Here is a 27636-nt window from a genome sequence, read left to right as displayed (position 1 = left end):
TTGGAAGGCTAAGTGCTTTGAAAATATGCCTCATAGTATATTGTATGATTTATTTAGTGTTTCCTTCTTCGATGATAATGAAATGTATTTAAAACTCTGTAAGAGCACTCCTTGCTTGTTACCCTAATTACAATAACTGACTATGAATGAAGAGTTGTCCTAGGGGTGGGCGGGAAGAATAAACTAGATCCTGCAGTGCCTGTTAGATTCTATCTGTTAATGCTGTGGTACAAGGCTTTTAAAACTAAGTGGAAAAGACTATGGAGATTAGTTGTTAAAATGTGCTTTTTATATTTTTATTTTGCCTAACACTAACCTACAATTCCTCCTTTAAACTCCAATCTTTAAGTTCCCAAAGCACAAAGCAAAGTAGCGTTCACTTACCAGAGAAATGTCCTCTTCTCTCAGAACTTCTCAGAAGAAAGTTCAGTGGGACCTTTCCTCTTTATATAGTTTTGAATCTAAGGGGCCTCTTTTAAACAGGCTCTTTGAAGCTAACTCAGCAACCTAGTAATTATCAAGAAGGGTTGTCTGGATTTCATTTTGAAAATTAAATTGATTAGAAATCTTCCTGTTGAGATAGGGACAAGCTTCAGATACTATACTAAGTGCAAGAAGCTGGTGGACTATCTCTTTCCCAGTTTTTGGGTACTGTACTTGTATCTTGATGCAGCATTTTTTACTAAGACTTTATTGGCTGTATCAAAGTTTGATTTGTAAGGAAGGAAAGTAAAGAGGAGGAGAACATATGACTTCAGGCTGAAATTTAGTGTGCAGTCAGAAACAAAAACATAAGCTTTATGATATCAGACAATCCACACAGAAGTCACAATCCTGATGTTTTGTGGCAGTCATAAGATTTCAGAAAGACTATTCAAGCTTACCTGCACATATCATAAATGCTGCAGCAGTAGAGTGAAATATTCCCAGACAAACTCTGCAATAAACAGCAAGAGACAGAGCTTGGTAAATTTCAAATGAAGATATAGTTTTCATTTTACTGTTTCTTTAAAAAGAGTAGCACATAAGTGAAGACATTCATCTTTAGATAAGGAAGCCTACTTACAAATTGTTAGAGTAGAAGCAAGACTCTAAAGCAAGACCTTTATATCTAGAGGGCAGCACGAATGTCAGTACGGCAGTGGCTTAGCAAGGAGGGCTGCCACCCGAGGCGGTTCGCTGTTGCACCCCCCCCCCCCGGGTGCAGCACGATGACACCCCCCTCAGCGCATCAACACCCCCCCCCGACCCAGTGCCTACCCTCCTCAGCCCCCTCCAACCAGCTGAGCACCCTACCTTTAAAGAAATTTCGGAAGCCATGGAGAAGCGAGGCGCAGCGCCTTGTGCCTGCAAGTAAAAGAAGCGAGGATCGTCATTGGGCCTTCCCTCACGCTATCTGTCCCGCCCTTGCGGAAATAGGAAGTTGCATCAGCGGAGGGCGGGACAGACAGCGTGAAGGAAGGCCCGATGATGATCCACGCTTCTTTTACTTGCAGGTGCGAAGTGCTGCACTTCGCCTCTCCACGGCTTCCGAAATTTCTTTAAAGGTAGGGTGCTCAGCTGGTTGGAGGGAGCTAAGGAGGGTAGGCACTGGGTCGGGGTGGGGGTGTCATCGTGCTGCACCCGGGGGGGGGGAAGCTGGCAGGGAGCACCCCCCCCCCGAGCTGACACCCGGGGCGGACCGCCCCTCCCGCCCCCCTTGCTACGCCACTGCAGTACGGTCCCTAGCGGGGCACAACATTATGTAATGTCAGAACTGAACATGCAGAGCGCTCCACAGACCTTCAGTGATAAGTGAAAATGTAACTAAAAATGATGGAAATAAACTGCTAAAGTAGCTATGAAAATATTTGTGAAATGCAGAATTTAAAATCTCCAACATTTTGGTTAATGGCATTTTCTGTGTATAGTTCCTACAATCTTGCAGGCCGCATAAAATTTGATGGTGGGCACTCCATACCTGGAAAACGCTTTTGCTTGATTTAGGAACCGTTCTGGAAACTTGCTCTCCCCGACTGCTCGCAGCAGGCTCCTAATTCTTATGCCCGAGCCCACATTTTGCATAATTCCCTCAGATGAATGCATTTATGTTGGAATTTTTAGGACTGGGGGGAGGGGGAGTTGAGAGGGTGTTATCAGTTTAGACTTTTTATTGGTGCATATACTGTAAGCCTACTACAAGTTGTTTGTGGAATACTGTAATTTACATTGTGTTTTTTCATTGGTTTACTTTATTGGAGCTTTTGTTACTAATGTGATTGATTACTTTGGTTTAATAAAAAAACTATTAAAAAAAATTCAAAGGTGGCTGCATATGGCCCACGGGCCGCAGGTTGCCCACCCCACTCTAAAGTGTTCATTTTATGCACATAAATTAGAGATTTCACTGAATCGATCCCCATAAACTCTTTCATATTAAGAGAAATCTTTCTTACAAAAACACCTGTCCTTGCAGTCTGAGGCATTCTCAATATTTTCTAGATAAGGTTGAAGTCATTCAGTCCTCCTTAGGAACTGTTATGTAGACAGAGCAGGATGATGTCTCTACATATCCAAGTTTATAGACTGACTTTCCTCCTATCAAATATTTCATTCACTGAATGCAACAATGTTTGTAATGGACCCTTGTCCTACAGGACTAGTCAAGGCTATGATTCTCCTTTAGTCTACAGCAGATTATAAATTTATTCCTTACTAATGTGCTTTTGCCAACTGCATGGAAATAGACAATTGTGTACCATGCAATTAAGAAGGCTGATCTGGATTCATTGATTCCTGCTTTTTATCATCCCTTCTCCAATTTGCCTTTATTGGGAAAGCTGATTGAATGTATAGTGTTCAGTTTCAAGAATTTATTGAGGAGCACGTGCTGGTCATGAGGTAGAAACACCATTCATTGATCGATTGTGGTCTGAAAGAATAATGTGTACATGGCTTATTTGATGGTGTTGTTAGATATTTCTTTTTTTTTATTGTTTAATATTTTTATTGTTTTCAATACATTACAAACCACTGTGCAACAAAGATTATACACAGTGTTTAAGGCAATAGAAGAAAAAAAAGAAAGGAAGAGAAAAAAAAATGCACATGTCATATTCAGTAAAAGAACAGCAGCTAGTGATATTAAGCACAGCGTGGTACATTTTTGAAAATAAGATACAAGGGGAGACCATTTTTCCACATGCAAGGCAAACTTAAGTGCGTGTCTTCAAAGCTACTGGAAAGACATTTGGTCGCTGTTGACAGATGTTTTCCACCTTTCGGGTTTGCTGTCTTTTAAATGTGTGATACTTAAAGACCGCTGTTTATAAAACAGTTTAAAGCCTAATGAACGTGCGGTTTTTAACACCATGCTTTCATTGGCTTTGAAGGTAATTTTTTTTACATTGGAAATCCCTGAACCAGGTCACATATCAGGAATGGTGGAATTTGTTGTTCCAAACTTATAAGATAGATATTTCATCAATATTTGAAACCATTGATCATTTCACAACGGAGGTAGCTTCAACTATCTGGCAACAGTTTACCTTGTATCTTTCAGATTATTTATAATAAGTACTAGCTGTTGAGCCCGTGAAAACGGGCTACTTTTGGAATGGGGGGGGGTTCCGAGCCCCCCCCCCCCCCCCCGGAGTCGCCGCCGCCCCTCCACCCAGCCCGAGCAGCACTGTAAACTTACATCAGCACGCAGCAGCAGGCACATCAGCAAAGCTGCCATCGGGGCGGGCTTCCTTCTCTGGCTGTGTCCCGCCCTCGTGTGACGTAACGTCGGCGAGGGCGGGACAAAGGCAGAGAAGGAAGCCCGACGGCAGCTTTGCTGATGTGCCTGCTGCTGCGTGGTGATGTAAGTTCACAGTGCTCGAGCCAGATGGAGGGGCGGCGGCGACTCCGGGGGAGGGGGAGCGGTTCCCACGTCTACAGCATGCCAGTAGAGACTTCCCTCTCTGTCCCGCCCCCATCTTCACGTATTGAAGCGGGGGCGGGGCAGAGAGGGAAGTCTCTACTGCGCATTTGCGAGTGAGTACGGTCACTCGCCGTTTATATGTTTGATGGGTAACAGGAACTATAACAGGTTCCAGTACAATCTGAGGTCCCTCAGGGCTCTGTTCTCATTTGATTGATTTTTTTTAAACATTTGAATCCTTTGTGTGAAGTCTTGAAGAGACAAGGGGTATCCTTTTGTTTTTTTGCACAGATGTTATTTTGACTTTTGTGCTGTTCAGCCCTGAGGAAGGTTCACATTTTATGAGTATGGCTAACAGAGGGGCATTGAGTTGAACTAAATTTCCTCAGATCTTCTGCAATTGGAGAAATAGCAACGTTGCTCACCTGAAACAAGTGTTTTCAAAGACAGTAGGATTCATAAAGCACTCAGGTGGGCAACATCTGACAGCACCACGAAAGAACTGCTCTCCCAGCGCTCAGAATTTTAGTGTAAAAATCTGAGCATGTATGTGTAAGGCAGGTTATATGCAAGGAAAATGGTTATTGTAAAATTCTGTGGAGCTATACACATGTACAAAATAGGCAACACAGCTCAAAACACATATTTTTGCACAATATGGGCCTTATTCTCATAAAATTTATGCTCCTAAATTAGGATCATAAATTATGCTCATAAATTCAGGAGCATAAATTTTAGGAGTGTAAATGTGGGCGTATAACCTTTATAGAATAAGGCCCTATATGCATTGGCGTTCTCAACTATTTTTGAATAAGCTATTCCCTAGGAGTTCTTCCTTTCAATATGTTCAAAATTCTTCTGCATGACTTATATTCCACCAGTGTTGTCACTACACTCATATTAGCCCTCTTCTCACATCACTTCATTGGCTTCCTGTCCATTTCCACACACAGTTCAAATTCCTCTTACTGACTTACAAATGCATTCATCCTGCAGTTCCTCAGTACTTCTCCACTCTTATCTCCCCCTACACTCCTCCCTGGGAACTCCATTCAACGGGTAAATCTCTTTTTATCTGTACCTTTTCCTCCACTGCCAACTTCAGACTCTATACCTTTTAATCTTGCTGCACCATACGCCTTGAATGCCTGAGTCAGGACGTCAAGCTCTATCTCTGGCTATCTTCAAATCTAGGCTAAAAGCCCACCTTTTTGAGGTTGCTTTTAACTCCTATTTACTTTTTCATTACCCATGTCCGTTTTATCATTCCCACAATAAGTACATTTCCCAATCCCTTATTTGTCCTGTTTGTCTGTCTTGATTCAATTATAAGAGGGACTGTTTCTTACATGTTTAGTGAACAGATCTGCACTTTTTTTGGAAACTTTTATTGATGCCTGTAAAAAGATTACCCCATAATAGAATGAACCTAGCTCTACAAATAACCATTTCATCTTTCTTAACTTCTGCCAAAAAGACTTGTGTTGTGTAGGTTCATCAACTTAATGTCAGAAAAGCTTTTGTTCTGTAAGACTTAATCAAGAATCAAACCTTAAATACTTTGGCCCCAGGGATGTCTGATACTTGTTCTTCAACGTAAGAAATATTTTGCTCAGTGAAGAAATCCTTCAGCCCAATTTCGCTTACGTCCACCCCAGTAATGCTGTGTCCCATGTCCGCTAACCTGGAAAACATGAAAGGAAACCAGTGTTTGGTGTTTGATATTCTTCCGTCTACAAAATGTGGATTTACCGTGCATATAAAATATATTTGAAGCACACGTTATACAGGCAAGACCTAAGGACTGAATTTAGGGGACAATTTTAAGAATCTTTTATCTATGTTCACTGGCTATCTGAAAATTGCCCTCCATCCAGGGGCAGACTGACCACTCAGGTAGCCAGGCAGTGCCCGAGGGCCCAGAGACTCCAGGGGACCCAGAGGCTCTCCTCCCGCCGCCGCAACACACTACAGCCCCCCCAATCCTCAGTGGGACCTCTCAGGTCCCACCTTGAAGGGCCCTGGAGGTCTAGTGGCCTCTGCGGGGGCAGGAAAAAACAACACTCTTTGCTGCTCACTGCTGCCATTCTGCCCGGTGCTGCCATGTTTTAAAAACAGATGCTGAGATTCCCTGTAGTAGTCTCACAAGACTGTTGAGACCTGCGAGACTACCGTGGGAAGTCTCGGCACTCATTCTGAAAACACGGAGGCGCCGGGCAGAATAGCGGTAGTGGAAAGGAAAGAGTGAGGTTCTTTCCTGCCTCTGAAGAGGCCACCTCCAGGGCCTTTCAAGGTAGGACTGGGATGGGCTAACTGAAGCTCAGGGGACTGTAGTGTGTGGCAGCTGCGACAGGGAGGGTGGTGGCAGCACAGCAGGGGAAGGGGTGTGGGCAGCGGCCAGGGGGGGCCCAATGACCTTTACTGCCTGGGGGCCTAGATTACTGTCATTTCGCTAGAGTTACCCATGGGTGTCTCTAGCTTTAGCCATGCTAATTTTTAGCATGTGCTAAAAAACATTAGTGTGCCTACAGCGCAGCTAAGTAAAAAGGGCCCTTATTTATAAACTATGCTTCCTTTAACACAATTATTATGTAACATGGAAAATCCAGTAAAAAGAAAAATTTATTTACCATTTCATGTCAACTGCTTTTCCACAAAGAGGGAAAAATATCCTGAGATTGGTCCTGTTGTTTAGGAGAAGATCCACGTAATTTTCTAATAACCTGCAGAAAAGTAAGCAGCTAAATGTATTTTACCTTCATAATCAAATATTATACAAAGGACAATATGAATGTATGCCTTTGGTCTTTAACCCTGTAGGGTGGTGGCTCAACATTAGTTTCTGAATGAAATCTACCGCAATAGCTGCAACTAGAATGACATGCAAAAAATGTATTCTCCCTAGTGAGGCAATTTATACTGTATACATGCCGTATTTTGCATAACCAAAAACAGAAAAAACTGGTTCATCTGTGCTTGGTTTGCTTTTTAAAACACAAGATGAAAACAGCAATGCAACTCTTGGGCAAAGTTAGCCAGCACTATGCATTGGCACATGTCATCTCTGCCCTGATAACACTGGATCTTGTTTTGTATTCACTTAGATTTTCTTGCCTCATTTATATTCCCTCATTTCACAGAAAACAAAGACACTCACTTGTAGTAGATGGTCTCCAAGGACAGCAAGATAGAAACAGAAACATGATGGCAGATAAGGGTTAAATGGCCCATCCAGTCTGCCCTTCCACAGTAACCACTAACTCCTCCTTTTCCTAAAGGATCCCACATGTCTGTCCCACGCTTTCTTAAATTCTGACACAGTCTGTCTCCACGACCTCCATTGGGAGGCCATTCTACACATCCACCACCCTTTCAATGAAAGACTCTTCTTAACTTCATCCTATGCCCTTTCATTCCAGAATTTTCCTTCATTTGATGGATACTGTAACTGGTGAGTGGCGTCATCTAACGGAGCCTCCTGTGGTAAGCACTCACCAGCGTTCTCTCTCAAAGCCTTTGGAAATGGTCTACCATTGAGGCAGACATGGGAAGCAACTGCTTGCCCTGGGATTTGTAATATGGGTTTCTGCCAGGTACTTATGACCTGGCTTGGCCACTGTTTGGAAAACAGGATACTGGGCTAGACGGACCATTGGTCTGACCCAGTATGGCTAGTCTTATGTTCTTATGTACCAAGCACATGTGCCTTCTTTCCTGCAATCTTCATGCGGGACCAGGTGAGTCTAGTTCGATAACTGATAGAATTCAACTCCAAGGGTAGTGGGTGGATCAGTAAGACTATCAATCCTGCTCTCCTCAGAAAACACTTGCTATAGTTGAGTGATTTTGTTTTCTTGGTGGGAATCCCTAGCTACCAGGTTGTCTTAAATAAAACAGGAAAAAAGGTTTGGAACAGGCACGGCCTAATATGATAAGCAAACCTTCATGACAGCCTGCAAAAAAACAACAAAAAAACAAAACAAATGGGGCCTGGGGGGGGGGGGGGTAGAGTTGGATTCTAGACCCCCCCCCCAATAAATTCTAACCAAACTGGCTGTCGTGTCGGGAGTCTTCTTCCAGAAAGTGAAAGGGTAAATGTATGAAATCAAGACGAATGTTGAAGCTCTGCAGATCTCCTCTATGAAGGCTGACCTCAGGTGCACTACCAACAGAGCCATGATTTTGACATTGTGAGCTTTGAGGTGACCCTCTAGAGTCAGCTCAGCTTGGGCATAAGAAAAGGAGATGCAGTTTGCAAGACAATTGGAAAAAGTATGTTTACTGATGGCAGTCCCCATCCTGTTAGGGTCAAAAGAAACAAGAAATGGAGTGGATTTCCATGGGCTTTAGTCTGTTCAAGTTAGAAGGCCAAGGCTCTCTTGCAGTCCAGATTGTGCAGTGTGTTCTCACCTTGATGAGCATGTGGCTTCGGGAAAAATGTTGGCTGAACAACTGACTGGTAAAGATGGAATTCTGACACTACCTTAGGAAGAAATTTAGGATGTGTGCACAAACCACTCTATTGTTTTGAAACTAAGCCCGGAGCATACTGACACTCTGTCAGTATGCTCCAGTGATGGTCATCAATTCCAGTGATGGTCATGAAAAACAAGACCTTCCAGGTCAGGTACTTCAGGTGACAGGTATCAAGTGGCTCTTAAGGAGTTTTCGTCAGCCGAGTGAGGACAACATCGAGATTCCATGACACTGTGGGAGGTTTGATAGGAGATTTTAGTAAAAGCAAGCTCCTCATGAAGTGAAAAACTAAAGGCCGAGCAGAGATGAGTTTACCCTCTACACCAGGAGTGGGCAACCTTTATATACAGAGGGATATATGAATGTCAGTACTATCCCAAGCAGGCCACATCTTTCTCCTCCCCTCCCCCCACAGGGTCTAGCATTTCTCTCCTTCCTCATGTCACACCCCCTCAATCTCCAACATCTCTCTCCTTCCTTCTACCTCTCCCCCAGGGGTGGCAAATCTATAATTGGCATAAGAGGAATTGCGTGGTTGGTCAGCACAGCGCCTTGAGCATCTATGCATCTATCTATGTGCAGATGCTCAAGGTCCTGCACTAGCCAGCCACACAATGCCTCTTATGGTGATTGTAGATTCGCCATCCAGGAGGAAGGAAGTAAGGAATTAAAACACCTCGCTGGTGAGGGAAGCAGGAAAAGAAAATGTGGGGGTGCCATGGCACCTGCGGTTTCTCCCATTCTGATACTTATGCTTGCAGGCCGCATGAAATTCAGTGGCGGGCCGCAGGTTGCCCACTCCTGCTTTACTAAGTGATGATAAGCTCCAACTGTACTAAGATGTGAATCCTTACAGATTTGTCCTTGAGGCCTGTCTCAGAGAGGTGTAGAATGTAATCAAGCAGTTTTTGTGTAGGACAGGAGAAAGGGTTTAGGGCCTTGCTCTCATACCAGATGGAAAATCTTATGACTTCTTATTGAAAACTCTTCTGGATGCAAGAATGACCTGAGTTGCACCTTCTAGTAGGTTCAAAATGTTCACTTCTAACCTCACAACATCCAAGCCATGAGGGCCAAAGATGGGAGATTAGGCTCTAAAACGGACCCCTCGTTCTGAGGGTTGGAAAGTACTCCAGTCTCTATCAATCTTTGGAGGACAGCTCCAGAAGTAGAGTGAACCATATCTACTGGTGCCAGTATGGCACAATGAGAATCCTCTGTTCCTGCTTGAGTTTCAGGAGAGTTTTCACTATAAGAGGTTTTGGAAGATACACAAACTGAAGGCCCATCCCCCAATCAAGGATATGGGCATCCAAGATCAGTCTTGCCTTATGACCCTAGTCTGGAGCAAAACTGAGGAATCTTGTTGATGCAAGTGGTGGCAAAATCATCCACCAAAAGGGTGCCCCACTCTTAGATGATATTACAGGTAGCGCCCATATTTAAGGACAACTCATGTGTCCACCAGACAGTTGTTTATCTTTGCCAGGTAAGTGGCTCTGAGCACTATCCTGTGGGAGACAGACCACCAATGATGGTAAGAATCCGTGCCTTCCTACATAGAAAATCGCAACCTGGTTGTCTGTGTGGATCAGAATGATTTGGTTCTCTGTCTCTGAAGGCCTTTAGACTGTTCCAAATAACTCTTATCTCTAGGAGGTTGTGGAGTTGCCTCTCCTGAACAGACCACTGACCCTGGGTGTGGAGCCCATCTATATGAGATCCACCCTTGACTGAAAGCATCTGTCATCAGTGTCTATAGTGTTGAAGAATTCCTTGTCCAAATTGCTTTGAATTAGACACCAAGACAGAGAGCTCCTGAATGAGTGATGATATCGTGAATGTTCCTCTTGGCTTGAGACCACAGTGAAGACAGGGTTGAACTGAGGCATGACATGGAGGGGCATAATCGAACGCGAACGCCCATCTCCATGGGCGTCTATCTCCGAGAACGGGTGCGTGAAGGGGCGGGATAAACCGTATTTTCGGAAAAAATGGGCGTCTATCTTTTTTCCGCTAATACGGTTTGTGCCAGCCAAATGCATCGGATTTGTGCGGATTTGAGCTGGGTGGTTTCGTTTTTCAACGAAAATGGAAACTGAAGGCATCCAGCTCAAAAACGACCAAATCCAAGGCATTGGGTCGTGGGAGGGGCCAGGATTCCTAGTGACCTGGTCCCCCTCACATGCCAGGATACCAACCGGGCACCCTAGGGAGCACTTGTAACAATTAAAAAAACGTTAACTACCTCTGAAGTCCATAGCTCCCTTCCCTTGGGTGCTGAGCCCCCCAAATCCCCCCCAAAACCCACTGCCCACAACTCTACATCATTACCATAGCACTTATGGCTGAAGGGGGCACCTAGATGTGGGTACAGTGGGTTTTGGGGGCGGTTTGGAGGACTCCCATTTACCACCACAAGTGTAACAGGTAGGGGGGGATGGGCCTGGGTCCACCTGGCTGAAGTCCACTGCACCCACTAACAACTGCTCCAGGGACCTGCATACTGCTGTGATGGAGCTGGGTATGACATTTGAGGCTGGCATACAGGCTGGAAAAAAAAAGTTTTTTAAGTTGTTTTTGGGTGGGAGGGGGTTAGTGACCACCGGGGGAGTCAGGGGTGGTCATCCCCGATTCCCTTCGGTGGTCATCTGGTCATTTAGGGCACTTTTTTGGGACTTGTTCGTGAAAAAAAAGGGTCCAAAAAAGTGACCCAAATTCGCGCTAAAAATGCCTTTCTTTTTTCGATTATCGGCCAAGGACGCCCATCTCTCCTCGGCTGATAAACACGCCCCAGTCCCGTCTTCACCATGCCTCTGACACGCCCCCATCAACTTTGGCCGTTTCCGCGAAAGATTGCAGTTGACGACACCCAAAATCGGCTTTCGATTATACCGATTTGGGCGCCCACGGGAGAAAGACGCCCATCTCCCGATTTGGGTTGAAATATGGGCGTCTTTCTCTTTCGAAAATAAGGCGGCTAGTATGATGTCCACAGTGGGGGCTATGTGGCTAGCAACCTCAACATTTGCCAAGTTGATACGGCTGAAAGCCTCTATTTAATTGACAGTGAGAAAGTCCTTAGTTCGAGTTGTGTCTAGAAGGGCTCTTATGAATTCCAATTGCTGGGATGGGCTGATGTCGGCCTTTGGATAGTTTATCATGAACCCTAGTAATTACAGCATAAGAACATAAGAATAGCCATACTGGGGCAGACTGATGTTCCATCTGGCCCTGTATCCTGCTTCCAGCAATGGCCAATCCAGGTCACAAATACCTGGCAGAATCTCAAATAGTAGCGAGATTCCATGATAACAATCCCAGGGACAGCAGTGGCCTTCCCCATTTCTATCTCAATAGCAGACTATGGACTTTTCCTCCAGGAACTTATCCAAACCTTTTTTAAACCCAGATACATTAACTGCTGTTACCACATCCTCTGGTAATGAGTTCCAGAGGCTAATTATTCATGGAGTGGGAAAATATTTCCTCCTATTCATTTTAAAAGTATTACCTTGTAATTTCATTGAGTGTCCCCTAGTCTTAGTACTTTTTGAAAGAATAAACAATCAATTCATGTTTACCTGCTCTATATCTCTCAGGATTTTGTAGATCTCTATCATATCCCTCCTCAGCTGTCTCTTTTGCAAGCTGAAGAGCCCTAACCTCTTAAGCCTTTCCACATATGAGAGGAGTTTCATACCCTTAATCATTTTGGTCACCCTTCTTTGAACCTTTTCTAATTCTGCTGTATCTTTTTTGAGATATAGCAACCAGAAGTGCATACAATACTCAAGGTGAGGTCGTGCCATAGAGCGATACAGAGGCACTGTAGTATTCTTTGTCCTATTTTCTATCCCTTTCCTAATAAGAACATAAGAATAGTCATACTAGGTCAGACCGATGGACCATCTAACCCAGTATCCTGCTTCCAATAGTGGCCAATTCAGGTCACAAGTACATGGCAGAAACCCAATTAGTAGCAACATTCCATGCTACCAATCCCAGGGCAAACAGTGGCTTCCCCCATGTCCCTCTCAATAACAGTCTATGGACTTTTCCTCCAGGAACTTGTCCAAACCTTTTTAAAACCCAGATACGCTAACCGCTGTTACTACATCCTCTAGTAGTGAGTTCCAGAGCTTAATTATTCTTTGAGTGAAAAAATATTCCTCCTATTTGTTTCAAAAGTATTTCCATGTAATTTCATTGAGTGTCTCCTAGTCTTTGTACTTTTTGAAAGAGTGAAAAATCAATTCACTTCTAACTGTTCTACACCACTCAGGATTTTATAGACCTCAATCATATCCCCTCTCAGCCAACTTTTTTCCAAGCTGATGAGCCCTAACCTCTCCACTTTTCTGTGCCTCGGATGGCCCCGCCATATTTTAAAAATGGCTGCTGAGGCTTCCGGCGGCAGTCTCAGCAGCCATTTTGGGAAAACATGGCGGAATGCCCGCAGCATAGAAGAGAAAACTGAAGAGAGCCCAAGACAGAGTAGCGGCAGTGGGCAGGAAAGAGTGGGATTCTTTCCAGCCCCCGCAGCTGCAGAGACCACTACACCACCAGGGTAATGCTGATCACTGGGAGTGGAGGGGATAGGGATACAGGAGCAATGCTGATCACAGGGGTGAAAGATAGGAATATAAGGGGCAATGCTGATCATAGGGGGGATAGGGACACAGGGGCAATGCTGATCACAGGGGGAGGATTAGGGACACAGGGAGGGGGAATGCAAAATAAGGCATGGTAGGGAGATGCTGAATTTAGAGGAGGATAGGGACACAAAGGACAAATGCTGAACACGGAGAAAGGGATAGAGATACAGGGGAGATGCAGACAGGATGGATAGGGACTCGGAGAAATGATGGACAGTGGACATGGAGAGGAAATGGACAGGAGAGCCTGAAAAGACAGGAAAAAAACAGAGAAAAGCAGACAAGAGATACTGGGACTAAAGCAAATAGAAAAATAAAATGCTCAGACAACATAGGTAGAAAAAATATTTTCTATTTATTAATTGGAATATGTTAGCTTTTGGAAATGTCTCTTTTGCATTTAAGTTTCTATTTCTCTATTAGTGCTGTGTGCAGAGTCTGACCTTGAGGTTTCCAGTTCATTTTTTGTCATCATATCTTTATTATTGATCTGTGGTCCCTTGTTTCTTATTTGTTGAGGATCTGTCTGTGTTCTGCATGTGTGACCAAGGAGCAGTATTCAGCTGTCATGTAGGGTCTGTGTAGTCCTGTTTGTTTTGTTTTCTTAACTAGGTAGAGCATTGCTGTTTTAGGGTGAGGTATAATATTTACAGTACTGCCTTTTCATATATAAGGTTATTGCTCTTTCAGTCCTGGGAGTTAGTGCTGTTATGGTATGAGTGTATTTTTGTTAATTTATTAGGTCTGCCACCTCTGTTGGGCAGTGGAAGCCATGGGCTTTCTACTATCTTGAAAAGGATTGCATGTTCCCTCCAAATAGTTAATTACCCCAACCTTGTGTCTGCTCATGACAGTTTTACATAGAGCAGCAGCAGGCTCCCCAATTAGAGAGAAACCCAGTAGTCAGTAGATATAGTAATATAGTTTATTAGCATCAGTATCTTACCCAACGATCGTACAGGCAGATCAGGCATTTACATGATGGAACAGCACTTCACGACATGACTACAGCCCTCTGGAGTCTTCTGAAGTCTTCTGATCTAATACCCTTCAGACTCCCCCTTTTATACCATTTTGGCCCTATTGATTCCAATGGACCCCCAGCTTTCTCACCAGAGCTCTTGGCCCTTATCAGTTGATAAGAAATGACTTCATATATTCTCAAGCTCTAACTATAAACAAGATATGCTCAGAGCGCATCTTGTGAGATGACTTCACAGGTCATTTTGCTCTCCTCAGCTCCCCCCTCCCCTTTGGATGTTCTCATCCTACTTGCATCTGACCCACTACTATCTTTGCATCCAGTGTAAATCCCATTGCAGTAGTCAAAATGGCTCAATACTAGAGAGTGGATTAGAGTCCGGAATAGGTCAAACGGAAGGAACTGCTTGATATGTTTCATTGACCCCATGGAGAGGAACATTCTCTTTGTGATAGATGAAGGTCGAGGGACAGGTGGGAATCCAGAATGACACCAAATAGCTTCAAATTATCTGCAATGGTGATGGAGTAGTCCGGCGCAGTAATCGAGCCTGGAAGGGATTTATTGAATGGGGAGGAGAGAATGATGCATTGGGTTTTTTCCTTATTAAGCTTGAATTTGAAAGCGTTCGCCCAGCTGGTCAGGATGGCAAAACTAGTTCGTATTGTGTCTGAGATTTCAGTTAAGGAAGATCGGAAGGGAATGTGGATAGTTACGTCATCTGCATATATGTACGGGTTCAGGCCATGGTTGGATAGGGCCGTAGCAAGTGGAGACATCATAATATTAAATAGGGTTGGTGACAGGGGGGAGCTCTGAGGGACTGCACAGTGGGGTCTCCAAGGTGGCGAGGTAGAGGAATGGACTGTGACCTGATAGGATCGACAAGAGAGAAATTCTCTGAACCACTCTGACATAACCTCCAATGCCGAATTCAGATAGTAAAGTAAGAAGGAGGTCGTGGTCTACCATGTCGAATGCGCTGGACAAATCAAATTGTAGAAGTAAGATGTTTCTCCAAATTGAAATTTCCTTCCTAAAGTTGGAAAGGAGAGTGACCAGTACTGTCTCGCAGTGGTGTTCCTAGGGGCAGCGCGCCCCCCCCCCCCGGCGAAAGGACACCCCCCACCCCGGCAAAAGAACCCCCTCCCCCCAGGGGCACGCCTCTGGGGGGGTGCCGCGCGCCGGTCAGCGTCGTTCGTTTCCATGCTCCCTCTGCCCCGAAACAGGTTACTTCCTGTTCCGGGGCAGAGGTAGCATGGAAACAAACGACGCTGACCGGCGCGCGGCACCCCCCCCAGCGGCGTGCACCCGGGGCGGACCACCCCCACCCCCCCTTGGTACGCCACTGCTGTCTCGGTACTGTGGTGAGACCGGAACCCAGATTGGGAGGCATGGAGCATAGAATATGTATCCAAATAATCAGTGAGCTGATAGTTGACCAAGCTTTCCATAGACTTGACTAGTAGAGGGATTGTTGCAACAGGGCGGTAGTTGGATAATATCATAAAAAAACTCAAGTTTATTCCTCCATTCCTGGTGTGAGGGCACTCCATCAATTTTCCAAGCCCTAGCCAAAACTACTTTCACCACATTAAAGCAATGGTGAAGCAAAGCTAGTCAATTCTAGCATCAGTCTTCCAAAGAGGGAAAGGATCCTCCACCCCATTCAGGTTTTAGCTTATAATATACTACCCTCCAATATGCCTGGGCTTTAATTAGTACAAATCTACTTTATTGAAATACAAAAGAGCAGACAAATCCATACAATGATCAATTATAAACATCGGACTTGTACATCTGTTCCCCATTAACGCCCCTCCTCCTGATATAAACAAAATGTAATAGGAAGTCTGTGTTCCTGTGACCCCCACTAACAGCCAACCAGAACTCAACCCCCAAACCTTTCCCTACGAATAAAGCTCAAGTGTGACTGAAAATGGGGCTAGTCATTCAAAACCATGCTTTGTGCTCAATGTGAAAGTTTCTGAAGATATAGGTCCCAAATGGTAAGGAATCTCGTCATTCGTTTCGCGGTTGTACTAACATCTGTGGCTTCCAGTAGCATCAAAAGAATGAAATAGATTTCTCCAATGCCAATAACTTGGTGGCTAGTCTTGCAGCATTAAACATCTATGCCTCACCACACATGCTTTATGAAATAAAAAACACCTCCCCAAGCCAAAGACCCACAATTAGATGTTTTCCTAAATAAAAGATACCAAGGGGGGAAAGTGGAATTGATTTATCTAAAAGTCTGCTCAAATATGGCAACACCTTGGACCAAAATTGGTGAATCTGTGGACATACCAACAGAGCATGGAAAAGAGAGCCCTCAGAATTACCACACTTTAAGAATGTTGCTGACACAACACACCCAGAATAAGACACTTGAACCTGAGAAAAATAGGCTCTAGTAAGAATTCAAAACGTGCATTCTCACCAAGTCACCCACAAAACCATCCTAGGGAGGAATTTTAGTGCATGACTAATATCGGCAGACATCAGTCTCGTGCCAAGTTCCTGATTCCATTTATTAGTTAATACATTGTGTTTTCTGGAAGTCAATATACCCTATAAGGACGTGTATAAATGCAACACTGACATCCTACTGGGTTCTTCTTCTTCGAAAAATTTATCATACACCCCCATGGAGAAGGAACCTCTATTCAAAAAAGAAACGTGTGGGTTAATTGCATATACCCAAAGGTGTTTGTGATCCGTACTGCGAGATGCTGCGAAAGGGCCCGGAAGGGCATCACTCCCCCATACTCCTGTGCAATAATATTAAGCTCCTTGTCCAGTCAGCATCTAAAGAGCTCATCTGTCATACCCGGAATAAAATCCAAGTTACCCCCTATAGGGAGAAGATCTGTATAGGCTGGGTTAACATACCATGCAGATAACAACTGACACCAGGCATTACTCAAAGGTTGAATGTACTGTTCTACGCAAAGTATAGCTTAAACAGCCAGCATAAACCATCCCCAAACAAGACCTGTCGTTTCTTTCTTTACAACATCTGTAAAATCCGCCCCTTTCCGAGCACTCTACCAAAACCCTCATCCACACCCTTGTCACCTCTCGTTTAGACTACTGCAATCTGCTTCTTGCTGGCCTCCCACTTAGTCACCTCTCCCTTCTCCAATCGGTTCAAAACTCTGCTGCCCGTCTCGTCTTCCGCCAGGGTCGCTTTACTCATACTACCCCTCTCCTCAAGACCCTTCACTGGCTCCCTATCCGTTTTCGCATCCTGTTCAAACTTCTTCTACTAACCTATAAATGTACTCACTCTGCTGCTCCCCAGTATCTCTCCACACTCGTCCTTCCCTACACCCCTTCCCGTGCACTCCGCTCCATGGATAAATCCTTCTTATCTGTTCCCTTCTCCACTACTGCCAACTCCAGACTTCGCGCCTTCTGTCTCGCTGCACCCTAAGCCTGGAATAAACTTCCTGAGCCCCTACGTCTTGCCCCATCCTTGGCCACCTTTAAATCTAGACTGAAAGCCCACCTATTTAACATTGCTTTTGACTCGTAACCACTTGTAACCACTCGCCTCCACCTACCCTCCTCTCTTCCTTCCCGTTCACATTAATTGATTTGATTTGATTACTTTATTTATTTTTTGTCTATTAGATTGTAAGCTCTTTGAGCAGGGACTGTCTTTCTTCTATGTTTGTGCAGCGCTGCGTACGCCTTGTAGTGCTATAGAAATGCTAAATAGTAGTAGTAGTAGTAGCAAACAGAAGCTTCACCAGTAGACTCTCAATTCTTAACAAATCTTCTTTATTGTAGTATTCAGAATTTAACAAGAAAATCCAACTTACAATTTAGTTGCTTGTAAAAGAATTGTGGCCTCCTGCTATAGAGTCTGTATCCAACCACCTTAGAGGCAAGGAGGTGGCCAGAACCTCAGCCCAGCTAAGAGGAAAAGCTATAACACTCAAGGAAAATAAGGGGGAGAACTCAGAGAAAATAAATGGGGAATGACAGGAACTGGTGAAAAATCTTGATGGAATTACAGTACATTAAGGAGGGATCAGCCCAGTGGTGTGCTGGAGCCGGCTCGCACCGGCTCGCAAGAGCCGGTTGTTAATTTTTCTACCGACTTGCGAGCTGGTTGTTAAATATAGCGAGCCGGCTCTGGCTCTCCTCCCTCCCTCCTCCCTCCCTCCGGATCCTCACCGACTCCTTGTTCTTCTAATTCTTCGGGGCAGGCAGTCTTGCCTGCCCGCTGCCAGCTGACTCTCCCCCGCTGCCAATTCGTGCTTTAAAAATGGCCACCGAGACTTCCAGAGGCGGCCTCGCGAGACTTCTGCTGAAGTCTCGGCGGCCATTTTGAATCGCGAATCGGCAGCGGGGGAGAGTCAGCTGGCAGCAGGCAGGCAAGACTGCCTGCCCCGAAGAATTACAAGGACAAGGCAGGTAGACTCGAAGCATACTTGGGGTGAGAGTGAGGGTGCTGTCTATGTTTATGGGGGGGGGGGGGAAGTTGGGTGGAGGAATTGGAAGGGATTTTTGTGACGTTTGGAGGGTAGGGGGGATTAGAAGGGGTTTTCATCATGTTTCTGGGTGTTGGAGAGAGGGAGATTGGAATCTTGGGGGGGGGGGGGGGGGGACGTTGGGACCCAGCCAGATACTCTTAACAGGTCCCGACTGAATATTAGATGGTCAGTATTTAAAAAAAAAAAAGTGCTAACTGCTGCAGGCTCAATATTGACTTTGAGCTTTTGGAAGTAGAAGTAAATAGCAGAGAGAGTGATCCCAGGGGCCCATGGAGGGCATAGGAGAGGAGGGTTGCTGGGTATGGGTGCATGCAGGGCAGGGGGAGAGAAGGGTCCCTGGACATGGGTGGATTGAGGGCAGGGGAGAGGAGGGGAGAGAGAAGAAATGCTGGACATGGATGAAGGGGAGGGAAGAGTGAGGAAGGAGATGAGTTGAGGGGAAAGGAAGAGAGGAGAAAAACTGCACATGGATGAAGAAAATAGGCAGAAGCTGAGGACCAGAAATGAAGAAGAAAGGAAAGGAAGTCCTGGAAACGGAGTTAAGAGGACAGATTGCAGCAGAATCGGATACTGGGCCAGCATGATCAGAAAAACAGTCACCAGACAACAAAGGTAGAAAAAAAATCATTTTATTTTCATTATAGTGTTTGGAATATGTTCACTTTGAGAATCAGGTGCTCAACATTAAAAGTTTATATTTATTTACGGCATTTATGGCATTTTATCGCACATTAAACATGAATTAGATTGGAACCTGGGATCATTTAAATTTTTTTCCTGGAGGAATGCATTGCCACCCCCCCCCCCTCCCCGGCTATAGCCAGCTCTGCAATTTGGGGGGGGGGGTGCGCAGAGGGGGACTGGGGGGGCGCAGAGGGGGACCGGGGAGAGAGAGCCTGTTGTTAAATATTTACTAGCACACCACTGGATCAGCCCTTAGAACAGCTGCTAATCACAAAGACAAACTATGAAGACTGAGCTCTCTCACACAGCCCACAGGAGGGCAGAGAGGGAGGAGGGCTGGCCCTAGCTCAGAGCTAACAGCCAATAGGAAAAGCTCACAAGGAATCCATCTCAGAACTGCAAACTATAGGAAAAGCAGTCCTAATACACAGTGTTATCTATTACACAAACAATGCAATTAAATACAATCACAATATATCCTGCTTTCATGAATATGGGAGCAGAACACTGAATGAGAGTACGAATCTTAACATAATGAGAAATTCTGTCCACTGGACCTTGCAGAAGATAATATAAACATAAAGGAGAGAAGAATTCCCTTTCTAAGGCAAGAGGGGGTGTAATTACTACTCTAATTGCCTCCTGCTCATGTTTGATCTATTCTTACCATACACCACCTTGAGTGAATTCCTTCAAAAAGGCGGTAAATAAATCCTAATAAATAAATAAATAAATAAATCATCTAATTGGATGACTCAGAGGGGCATAAACGAACGGCACCAGTCAAATCGATGGGTGGCCACCTTCAGGGCTGACTACGCAAAGGGACGGAGTGAAGCGTATTTTCAAAATACGCTTGGTGCCGGCCAAATCGCTTGCTGGGGTTAGATGAGATGGCCAACTCCGATTTTCGCCCATAACGGAAACCGGAGTCGGCCATCTCAAACCTGGCGAAATGTAAGGTATTTGGGCGTGGGAGGAGCCAGCATTTCTAGTGCCTAGGACACCAACCGGGCACCCTAGGGGGCACTTTTAAAAAATTTAAAAAATAAAACAATTAGCTTCCAGGTGCAGGGCACCCTTCCCTTGGGTGCTGAGGCGCCCCCAAATCCCCCCCAAAACCCACTGGCCACAACTCTACAGCATTACCATAGCCCTAAGGGCTGAAGGGGGGCACCTATATATGAGTACAGTGGGTTTTGGGGGGGGTTGGAGGGCTCCCATTTACCACCATAAGTGGAACAGGTAGAGGGGGGAAGGGCCTGGGTCCTCCTGCCTGACATGCACTGCACCCACTACAAACTGCTCAACGGACCTGCATATTGCTGTCAGGGAGCTGGGTATGACATTTGAGGCTGGCATACAGGCTGGAAAAATAAGTTTTTAAAGTTGTTGTTTTTATTTATTTATTTATTGCATTTGTATCCCACATTTTCCCACCTTTTTGCGGGTTCAGTGTGGCTTACAATACGTTATGAAAACTGGAAGTACAGTTGTTACAACTCAGTTATGGATTACATTATGAGGTGTTATGCGAGACAAAGTATAGTAACAATAAGGAATATAACAATGGACAAGATCATTGAGACATTGGAAGGAAAGAACGGGAAACTAAAAGGGGCGATACATTGGAGGGAACCAGCGGGAAACGAAAAGGGGCGGTATATAATAACAGGAAAGCATTTGGTATACATTTTCTGTGAGTAAGGTATGAGTGTGGTGAGTTTGCGGGAGATGAGAAGGTGAGGTAGGGGATGGGAATTCAGAGTGGCTGTAATGATGCATTATTGAACAGTGAGTGCGGCTTTATGTGTTTTGGTTCTTTCCGTAAATTTTCTCAAAAAGATGGGTCTTCAGTAGTTTGCGGAAGGTGGTTTGCTCGTAGATCGTTTTCAGGTTGCGTGGCAGTGAATTCCAGTACTGCGTGCTCATGTAGGAAAAGGTTGACGCGTGCAGTGTCTTGTATTTCAAGCCCTTGCAATTAGGGAAGTGGAGGTTGAGGAAAGTTCGGGATGATCTTTTGGCGTTTCTTGGTGGTAAGTCTATTAAATCAGACATGTAGGCTGGGGCTTCACCGTGAATGATTTTGTGGACTAATGTGCATACTTTAAAAGTAATGCGTTCCTTAAGTGGGAGCCAGTGTAGCTTCTCTCGTAAGGGTTTTGCACTTTCATATTTTGGTTTTCCGAAGATGAGTCTGGCTGCTGTATTCTGGGCTGTTTGGAGTTTTCTCAGTATTTGCTCTTTGCAACCTGCGTATAGTGAGTTGCAGTAATCCAGTTGGCTGAGAACGAGGGATTGCACCAGGCTGCGAAAGACGGATCTTGGGAAGAATTGTCTTATTCTTTTCAGTTTCCACATGCAGTAGAACATCTTTTTGGTTGTGTTGTTTGCCTGAGTTTCGAGTGTTAGGTGGCGGTCAATAGTGACTCCAAGGATTTTTAACGTTTCTGAGATTGGAAGGTTTAGTTTTGGTGTGTTTAAAGTGGTGAATTCATTCGTGTTGTACTGGGAAGTGAGTATCAGGCATTGAGTTTTTTCTGCATTTAGTTTCAAGCGAAAAGCATCTGCCCAGGTGTTCATGATGTGTAGACTTAGGTTGATTTCATTGAAGATTTCTTTAATGTCTTGTTTGAAAGGGATGTATATTGTTACATCATTGGCGTAAATATATGGGTTGAGGTTGTGGTTCGATAGGAGTTTCGCCAGGGGGATCATCATTAGCTTGAAAATGGTTGGTGAGAGGGGTGATCCTTGTGGTACTCCACATTCGGGTGTCCATTCGGGTGTTTTGAGGGTGGGAGGGGGATAGTGACCACTGAGGGAGTCAGGGGAGGTCATCTGGTCAGTTGGGGCCCTTTTTAGGGACTTGGACCCGAAAAAAAAAGGGTCCAAATACAGCGGACCAAATTCTCATGACGGCCGGCTTTCTTTTTTCCATTATCGGGCGAGGCCGGCCATCTCAATGCACGCCCCCATCCCACCTTCGCTACCATGCTGACACGCCCCCTTTGAACTTTCGCCGGCCCCGCAACACAACGCAGTTGAAATCGGCCAAAATCGGCTTTCGATTATGCCGATTTGGCCGGATTCAGGAGATCGACGCCCATCTCCCGATTTGTGTCGGAAGATGGGCGGCGATCTCTTTTGAAAATAAGCTGGTCAGTCTCTAAAATGTCTAAGTAAGCAGGCCCAATTATATAATCTCACATCTGGGAGCCCCTTATGCCTGTGCTTTAGCACAATCCCACCAAATATGCCCCACAGTCCCCCTTCCCCACATTTCCTACAACAATAAGGCAAAACATTAAGGAAGCATTTGTGCAGTCTATCTGGAGTCAAGTACCATCTACAGAGGACTTTTACACTGTTCTCTTGCATATTAATTGTAACAGAACACTTGGCCAAGGCTCTGTCCATTTTAGACCAGTCTCTTTTATCACAGGTCAATCCAAGTTCTGCCTCGCACTTACCATGATAAGCGAGAACCCAGGGTGTAATTTCCTAAGATACTGCTGGGCTTTGGGAAATCTCTCTCTCACTCCCTTCAAACAAGTTCCAAAATATTTACTTTTATGGCATCTGTTATTTGGGATTTTGGTTTTATTTGCCCTCCAGAGGCAAATTTGAATAAATGTAGCTTATAGAGTATATAAGCATAGCTGGTATACAATGACATCAAAGAACTTGAAAGTAATGTGATGTGCACATTGTGAGATGAAAGCAAGTGAAAAAATAACTTGGCCCAGCATCTGATAATAAGCTCTTACCTGTGTACATGCTGTTGATGAAAACAAATATTCTTTTGCTCCCATTTCATTATCCATTCCGCCTTAGCCACTACTTTGTCTTGTTTTATTGCAGTAGATGTATTTGTTTCTGCTGTGGAACCTTCCATCCTTTAAAGCAGAAAAGCTGAGTGAATACCTCAGATAAAAACTGCAACTCTTCATTTTAATTAGAGTACTAGATCAGGTTAGGTAAAATAGTTCTGTCCATCGACAGCATGAACTTGTAACTGACAGGGCTGCCGAGAGACTGGGCTGGGCCCGTGGCAAGGCCCCACCCCCTCCACCCACTCTCCTCCATCCACCACCGGGCCGGACCCCCCCTGAACTAAAATCATAGCACCTCACCTCGACCTCTCTCTGTGTGAAAGAAGCGCAGCAGCGGCAGTCTGCAGATTGCCTCCCTTCGGGACTTCCCGCCCTGTGTCCCACCCTCTGACGTAACTTGCGCGAGGGCGGGACAAAGGGAGGGGAGGCCCGAAGGGAGGCGATCTGCAGACTGTCGCTGCTGCACTTCTTTCACACGGAGCGAGGTGAGGTGCTATGATTTGAATTCAGGGGGGCCTGGCCCAGTGGTGGACGGAGGGGGGATGGGTGGAGGGGACTGCGGCGCCGGGCCCCCCTTGGAGGCCCGGGCCCAGGGAATTTTGTCCCCCCTGCCCCCCCCTCTCGGCGGCCCTGGTAACTGAGTATCTGATCCCTGCCATAAACTGAATTGGCTTTAGCTGCCACAGCTGTGTCTTAATGGACAATCACAGAGATGCCAGTCGGTTAATGGTTTTCTAACTGACCAGCATTGTGGGTGTGTTAGAGGTGGACCTGGATATTTCAAGAAAAGAAGCAGATTCCATTCCTACTCAGAATACAGCTACTATTCTTGTGCAATGCACCAGAATAATTCTGGAGGTCATAAGCCTGCTAACTATAGACTTCCTTGGCTGTGTCTAAGTCATCTTAATGATTTGAGGCTGAACACACTTTTATTATGAGCCCAAAATAAAACAGATATGGCTACAAGTTATACAACCTTTCAGTGCAGTGCAGGCCTTGAGTGCCACAAACAGGCCAAGTTTTCAGGATATCCCTAATGAATATGCATGTACAGCATTCTCACAACTATGTATAATTTTCAAACATTTATTATGTATTACAAAATATATTAAAATCTCATAACCACAAAAATATCAGTATAGTGCTGCTTCTTCAAATGCACATTGAGCACAAACTTCATTAAAGACATATAACCCCCGCACCCTACTACTCGGAATTATGACTCGCTCCTAACACACAGTGGTGTCCATAAGCCACATCACAACATCAAAGTGTGGCTTGTCCAGTCTTCAAATGATGTTCTCTAAACATGACAATACATTGTCCAGCCATATTCTACCACAACATTACTGTATTCATACTGGAATTGGCGAACACCTTTAAAGTACTATGTAAGCCACATTGAGCCTGCAAATAGATGGGAAAATGTGGAATACAAACGTAACAAATAAATAAATCCAGGGCTTTTTTTGAGGGGGTACTTGGGGGTACTAAGTACCGGCACCTTTTCCACTGTCTGCTAAACTTGACCCATGGTTCTCGTATTTTAATGAAAGAGCTCAGGTTCTACATACAAATTCTGCCTTGTCATAGATTCTATGACTGGTTGCAGGGGTCCTGGCTATTGTAGGGTGGGTCCCTCAATGATCACTCCACCCCTGAAGGGTGGTCTGGCATTTGAGTACCGGCACCTTTTTTGCTAGACAAAATGCACTGAATAAATCATTCCAAAACTGTATAAACCAAATCTGTCTTGGTCCGATTTACTATTATTAATGAGCCTCACAGTCACGTCTGATTTTCACCCCTCGTTACACTCCTCACTAGTAATTGTGGTATGCACATTTCTTGTGTCCTTCACGTTATGTTTTTCTTTTTCTTTAATGTTGTCTTTCTTTACTCTTTAACACTTCTTTTCACATCACCGTATCCAAGTCCAGGCTGGACCTCTCTCATTGTTTCTCTAGAAGACATTTTCATGATATATTGCTTTGATACCGCCAGTCTAAATTCATTATTATTTTCTTCTGCCTATTTTCTTATTCCTTTGATAAATGGGTCAAGCTGGCGCTAGAACGGCATAAGGGGGAGGTCCTTGATACAGCCGGGAGGCGAAACATGCATGTCGGACGCATTTGAGCCCCCAGTCCGAATATACTTAAGGTAAGTGATTTAAAAAAACCTATATAATAAAACGCACCTCCAACATTCTGAAGCTGACTGCATGGCTGAGGCATTCCTGCTCTCTGTATCCATCTCCTGAATTGACATCACGTACTTCCGGGTTCGTCACAAGCAGAAGTGACCAACCACACGAGGTTTCTCGGCTTCAGAATGTTGGAAGTGCATTCTATTAAATAGGATTGGTCAGTTCCTTGAAGCATAGCCAGAGCTCAGCATCCTGCACAGTAACGCTCAGACACCAGAGAGAGGGGGGGGGGGGGGCTGACACCAGAGGGGAGGGGGAGGTATCTCTGTTACACACACACTCTCTCTCTCTCATAGTCAATGCCTTTCTCTCTCTCACTCTCACACACTGTCTCTCACACACTCTGAGGCATATTTTCAAAGCACTTAGCCTTCCAAAGTTCCATAGAAACCTATGGAACTTTGGAAGGCTAAGTGCTTTGAAAATATGCCTTATCTATGTCTCACACTGTATCACATTCACTCTCTATGTGTCACACAGTGACTCACATACTCTCTTGGTCTCATACACTCAGTCTCACAGAGAGTCTGTGTCTCACACACACACTCTCTCTCTCTCTCTCGCACACACTGTATCTGTGTGAAACACACTCTCTCTCTCTCTCTCTCACACTGTGTCTCACTTACGCACATGCACACACTCTCATTCTCACACACACACTCGCACCCAGACTCACTCTCTCTCTCACACACACACATTCACTCTCTCTCTCACACACAGTCACTCTCAAATACACTCTCTCAAACATACACACTCCGAGGAAAACCTTGCTAGCGCCCATTTCATTTGTGTCAGAAATGGGCCTTTTTTACTAGTGATATATAAGTAACAAAAGCCTGTTTATAAACTGGCAGCAGAACTAAAACATCATGTTCTTTTGAAATCTATGTACATTTTATTATCCCAATTACACCAGGATCCTACCCACATTAACTTTTTACCTCTTGTGGGGAATTTGGATTTCTCTTCAGGGCTTGAACATATAGCATTTCGGCAGAGGGCCTCTCTGGGTTTGGTAACAGTAGCTAATCGTTTGACTTCGAGGTGTGACTTAAGGTCATTTGCTTCTCTTCAACAAACCCCAGCGGTGCAAAATGTGGATTTGTTTGCTTATCTGCAGGTCTCACACTATATCAACAGGTTATTGAAAAATCAGTGTTCTTGGGATATTGTTGCTACCTTGGACAACTTTTTTATCCCCTCTGGTCAGATGCACACTTTCAGCCCCATATAAACTGTTTAAAACACTATCTCCATTGAAGAATTATGATTCCATTATAACTAAATGGAATACACAGCTTGGGGTGCATCTATGAGGGGCCGATTTGACTGTAGTGATAAGACAAATCCCATCAATGATACACAATGCACTTCAAAGGCAATGTCAGTTTCGTATACTTCCTAGAGCATATTTTTCTCAGAAGCAAGCTTTTTATGCTGGATGTGCTGCTTCTGCTCAATGTTCTAAATGTGGTACCTCTGAAAATACACTGTCTCATGCGTTTTAGCAGTGCTCCCTGGTACAATGGTATAAAAGTAGAATATTAGGTTTCTTGGAGACCTTACTGGGGAAAGCAATCCTCTCCTCTCCGCTGGGTATCATTTTTGGTAAAACGACTCATTGTGACCCGCTTACCAAATTTGAACAGGTCTTGATCTACGTATAAGGCATGTCTAATTGGCAAAATAATGTATCTTGAAATACTGGATGATGGAACAGTTACCTATATTTTGGGGTATTGGAAGAGTATATTTCACACCTTATTGGTAATGGAAATTTGAGATGCCTGCTTAACAGCTAAACGTAAGAAGCGTTTCTGGGCCATTTCAGAACGTTATATTAAATCTCTTTCACCCAGAGCCTGTAGTCTCATTCTTAATGATTTGAATCTGTAATTAGGAATACTGTGAAACCCTATGGTGTGTGTGTGTGGGGGGGGGGGGGGTCGCGGTTTCATTGGTGATTATCTGTTTATCCTTTGCTGTTGGGTGGGGGCCATCAGATCACAGGCCCTCCACCATATTTTGGACAAGTTGTTGTTTGTATTTGCTGCTTCACTGATCTGCTTCACATGTTTGTATTCGTAAAATGTTAATAAAAATTATTGAAAATAACATCATGCTATGCTGGGTGTTGAAAAGCACCCCAAGGTACTGTATACTGCTTCTGACAAGGCACTAGCTGACTTTTGACATACTTTGCTACCTAACCAAGAAGCTTGAGCAACTGGACCACCTGAGAGGTTGCCACCTTGAATCTGCCTGGATCAACCAATGGACCACCTAAGAGGTTGCCACATTGAATCTGCCTGGATCAGCCAATCATCCAAGCATGGCTGAATTCCAATATCTTGATTGTGCTGGTGAGCTCCTATG

General features: G+C 44.7%; 2 protein-coding genes across 3 annotated transcripts in view; one reads left to right on the top strand and one right to left on the bottom strand.

The window, feature by feature from the left end:
• Positions 1 to 27636, top strand: part of KIF13A (kinesin family member 13A) — an 818528-nt gene that overhangs the window by 357615 nt on the left and 433277 nt on the right.
• Positions 1 to 27636, bottom strand: part of LOC115475582 (thiopurine S-methyltransferase-like) — a 93971-nt gene that overhangs the window by 32591 nt on the left and 33744 nt on the right. For both annotated transcript variants that reach the window (XM_030211424.1, XM_030211434.1), the window contains exons 2-5: positions 22983 to 23111; positions 6535 to 6627; positions 5456 to 5588; positions 885 to 937 (exon numbers count right to left, since the gene is read on the bottom strand). In XM_030211424.1, the coding sequence (XP_030067284.1) occupies positions 885 to 937; positions 5456 to 5588; positions 6535 to 6627; positions 22983 to 23110 (407 nt within the window). In that variant the 5' untranslated portion in view covers position 23111. The remainder of the gene's footprint in view (positions 1 to 884; positions 938 to 5455; positions 5589 to 6534; positions 6628 to 22982; positions 23112 to 27636) is intronic.

Source organism: Microcaecilia unicolor, chromosome 1 (genome assembly GCF_901765095.1).
Source record: "Microcaecilia unicolor chromosome 1, aMicUni1.1, whole genome shotgun sequence".
Taxonomy (NCBI): Eukaryota; Metazoa; Chordata; class Amphibia; order Gymnophiona; family Siphonopidae; genus Microcaecilia; species Microcaecilia unicolor.
The sequence above is the reverse complement of the archived record's forward strand: the minus strand, read 5'-3'. Positions and strand labels throughout refer to the sequence as shown.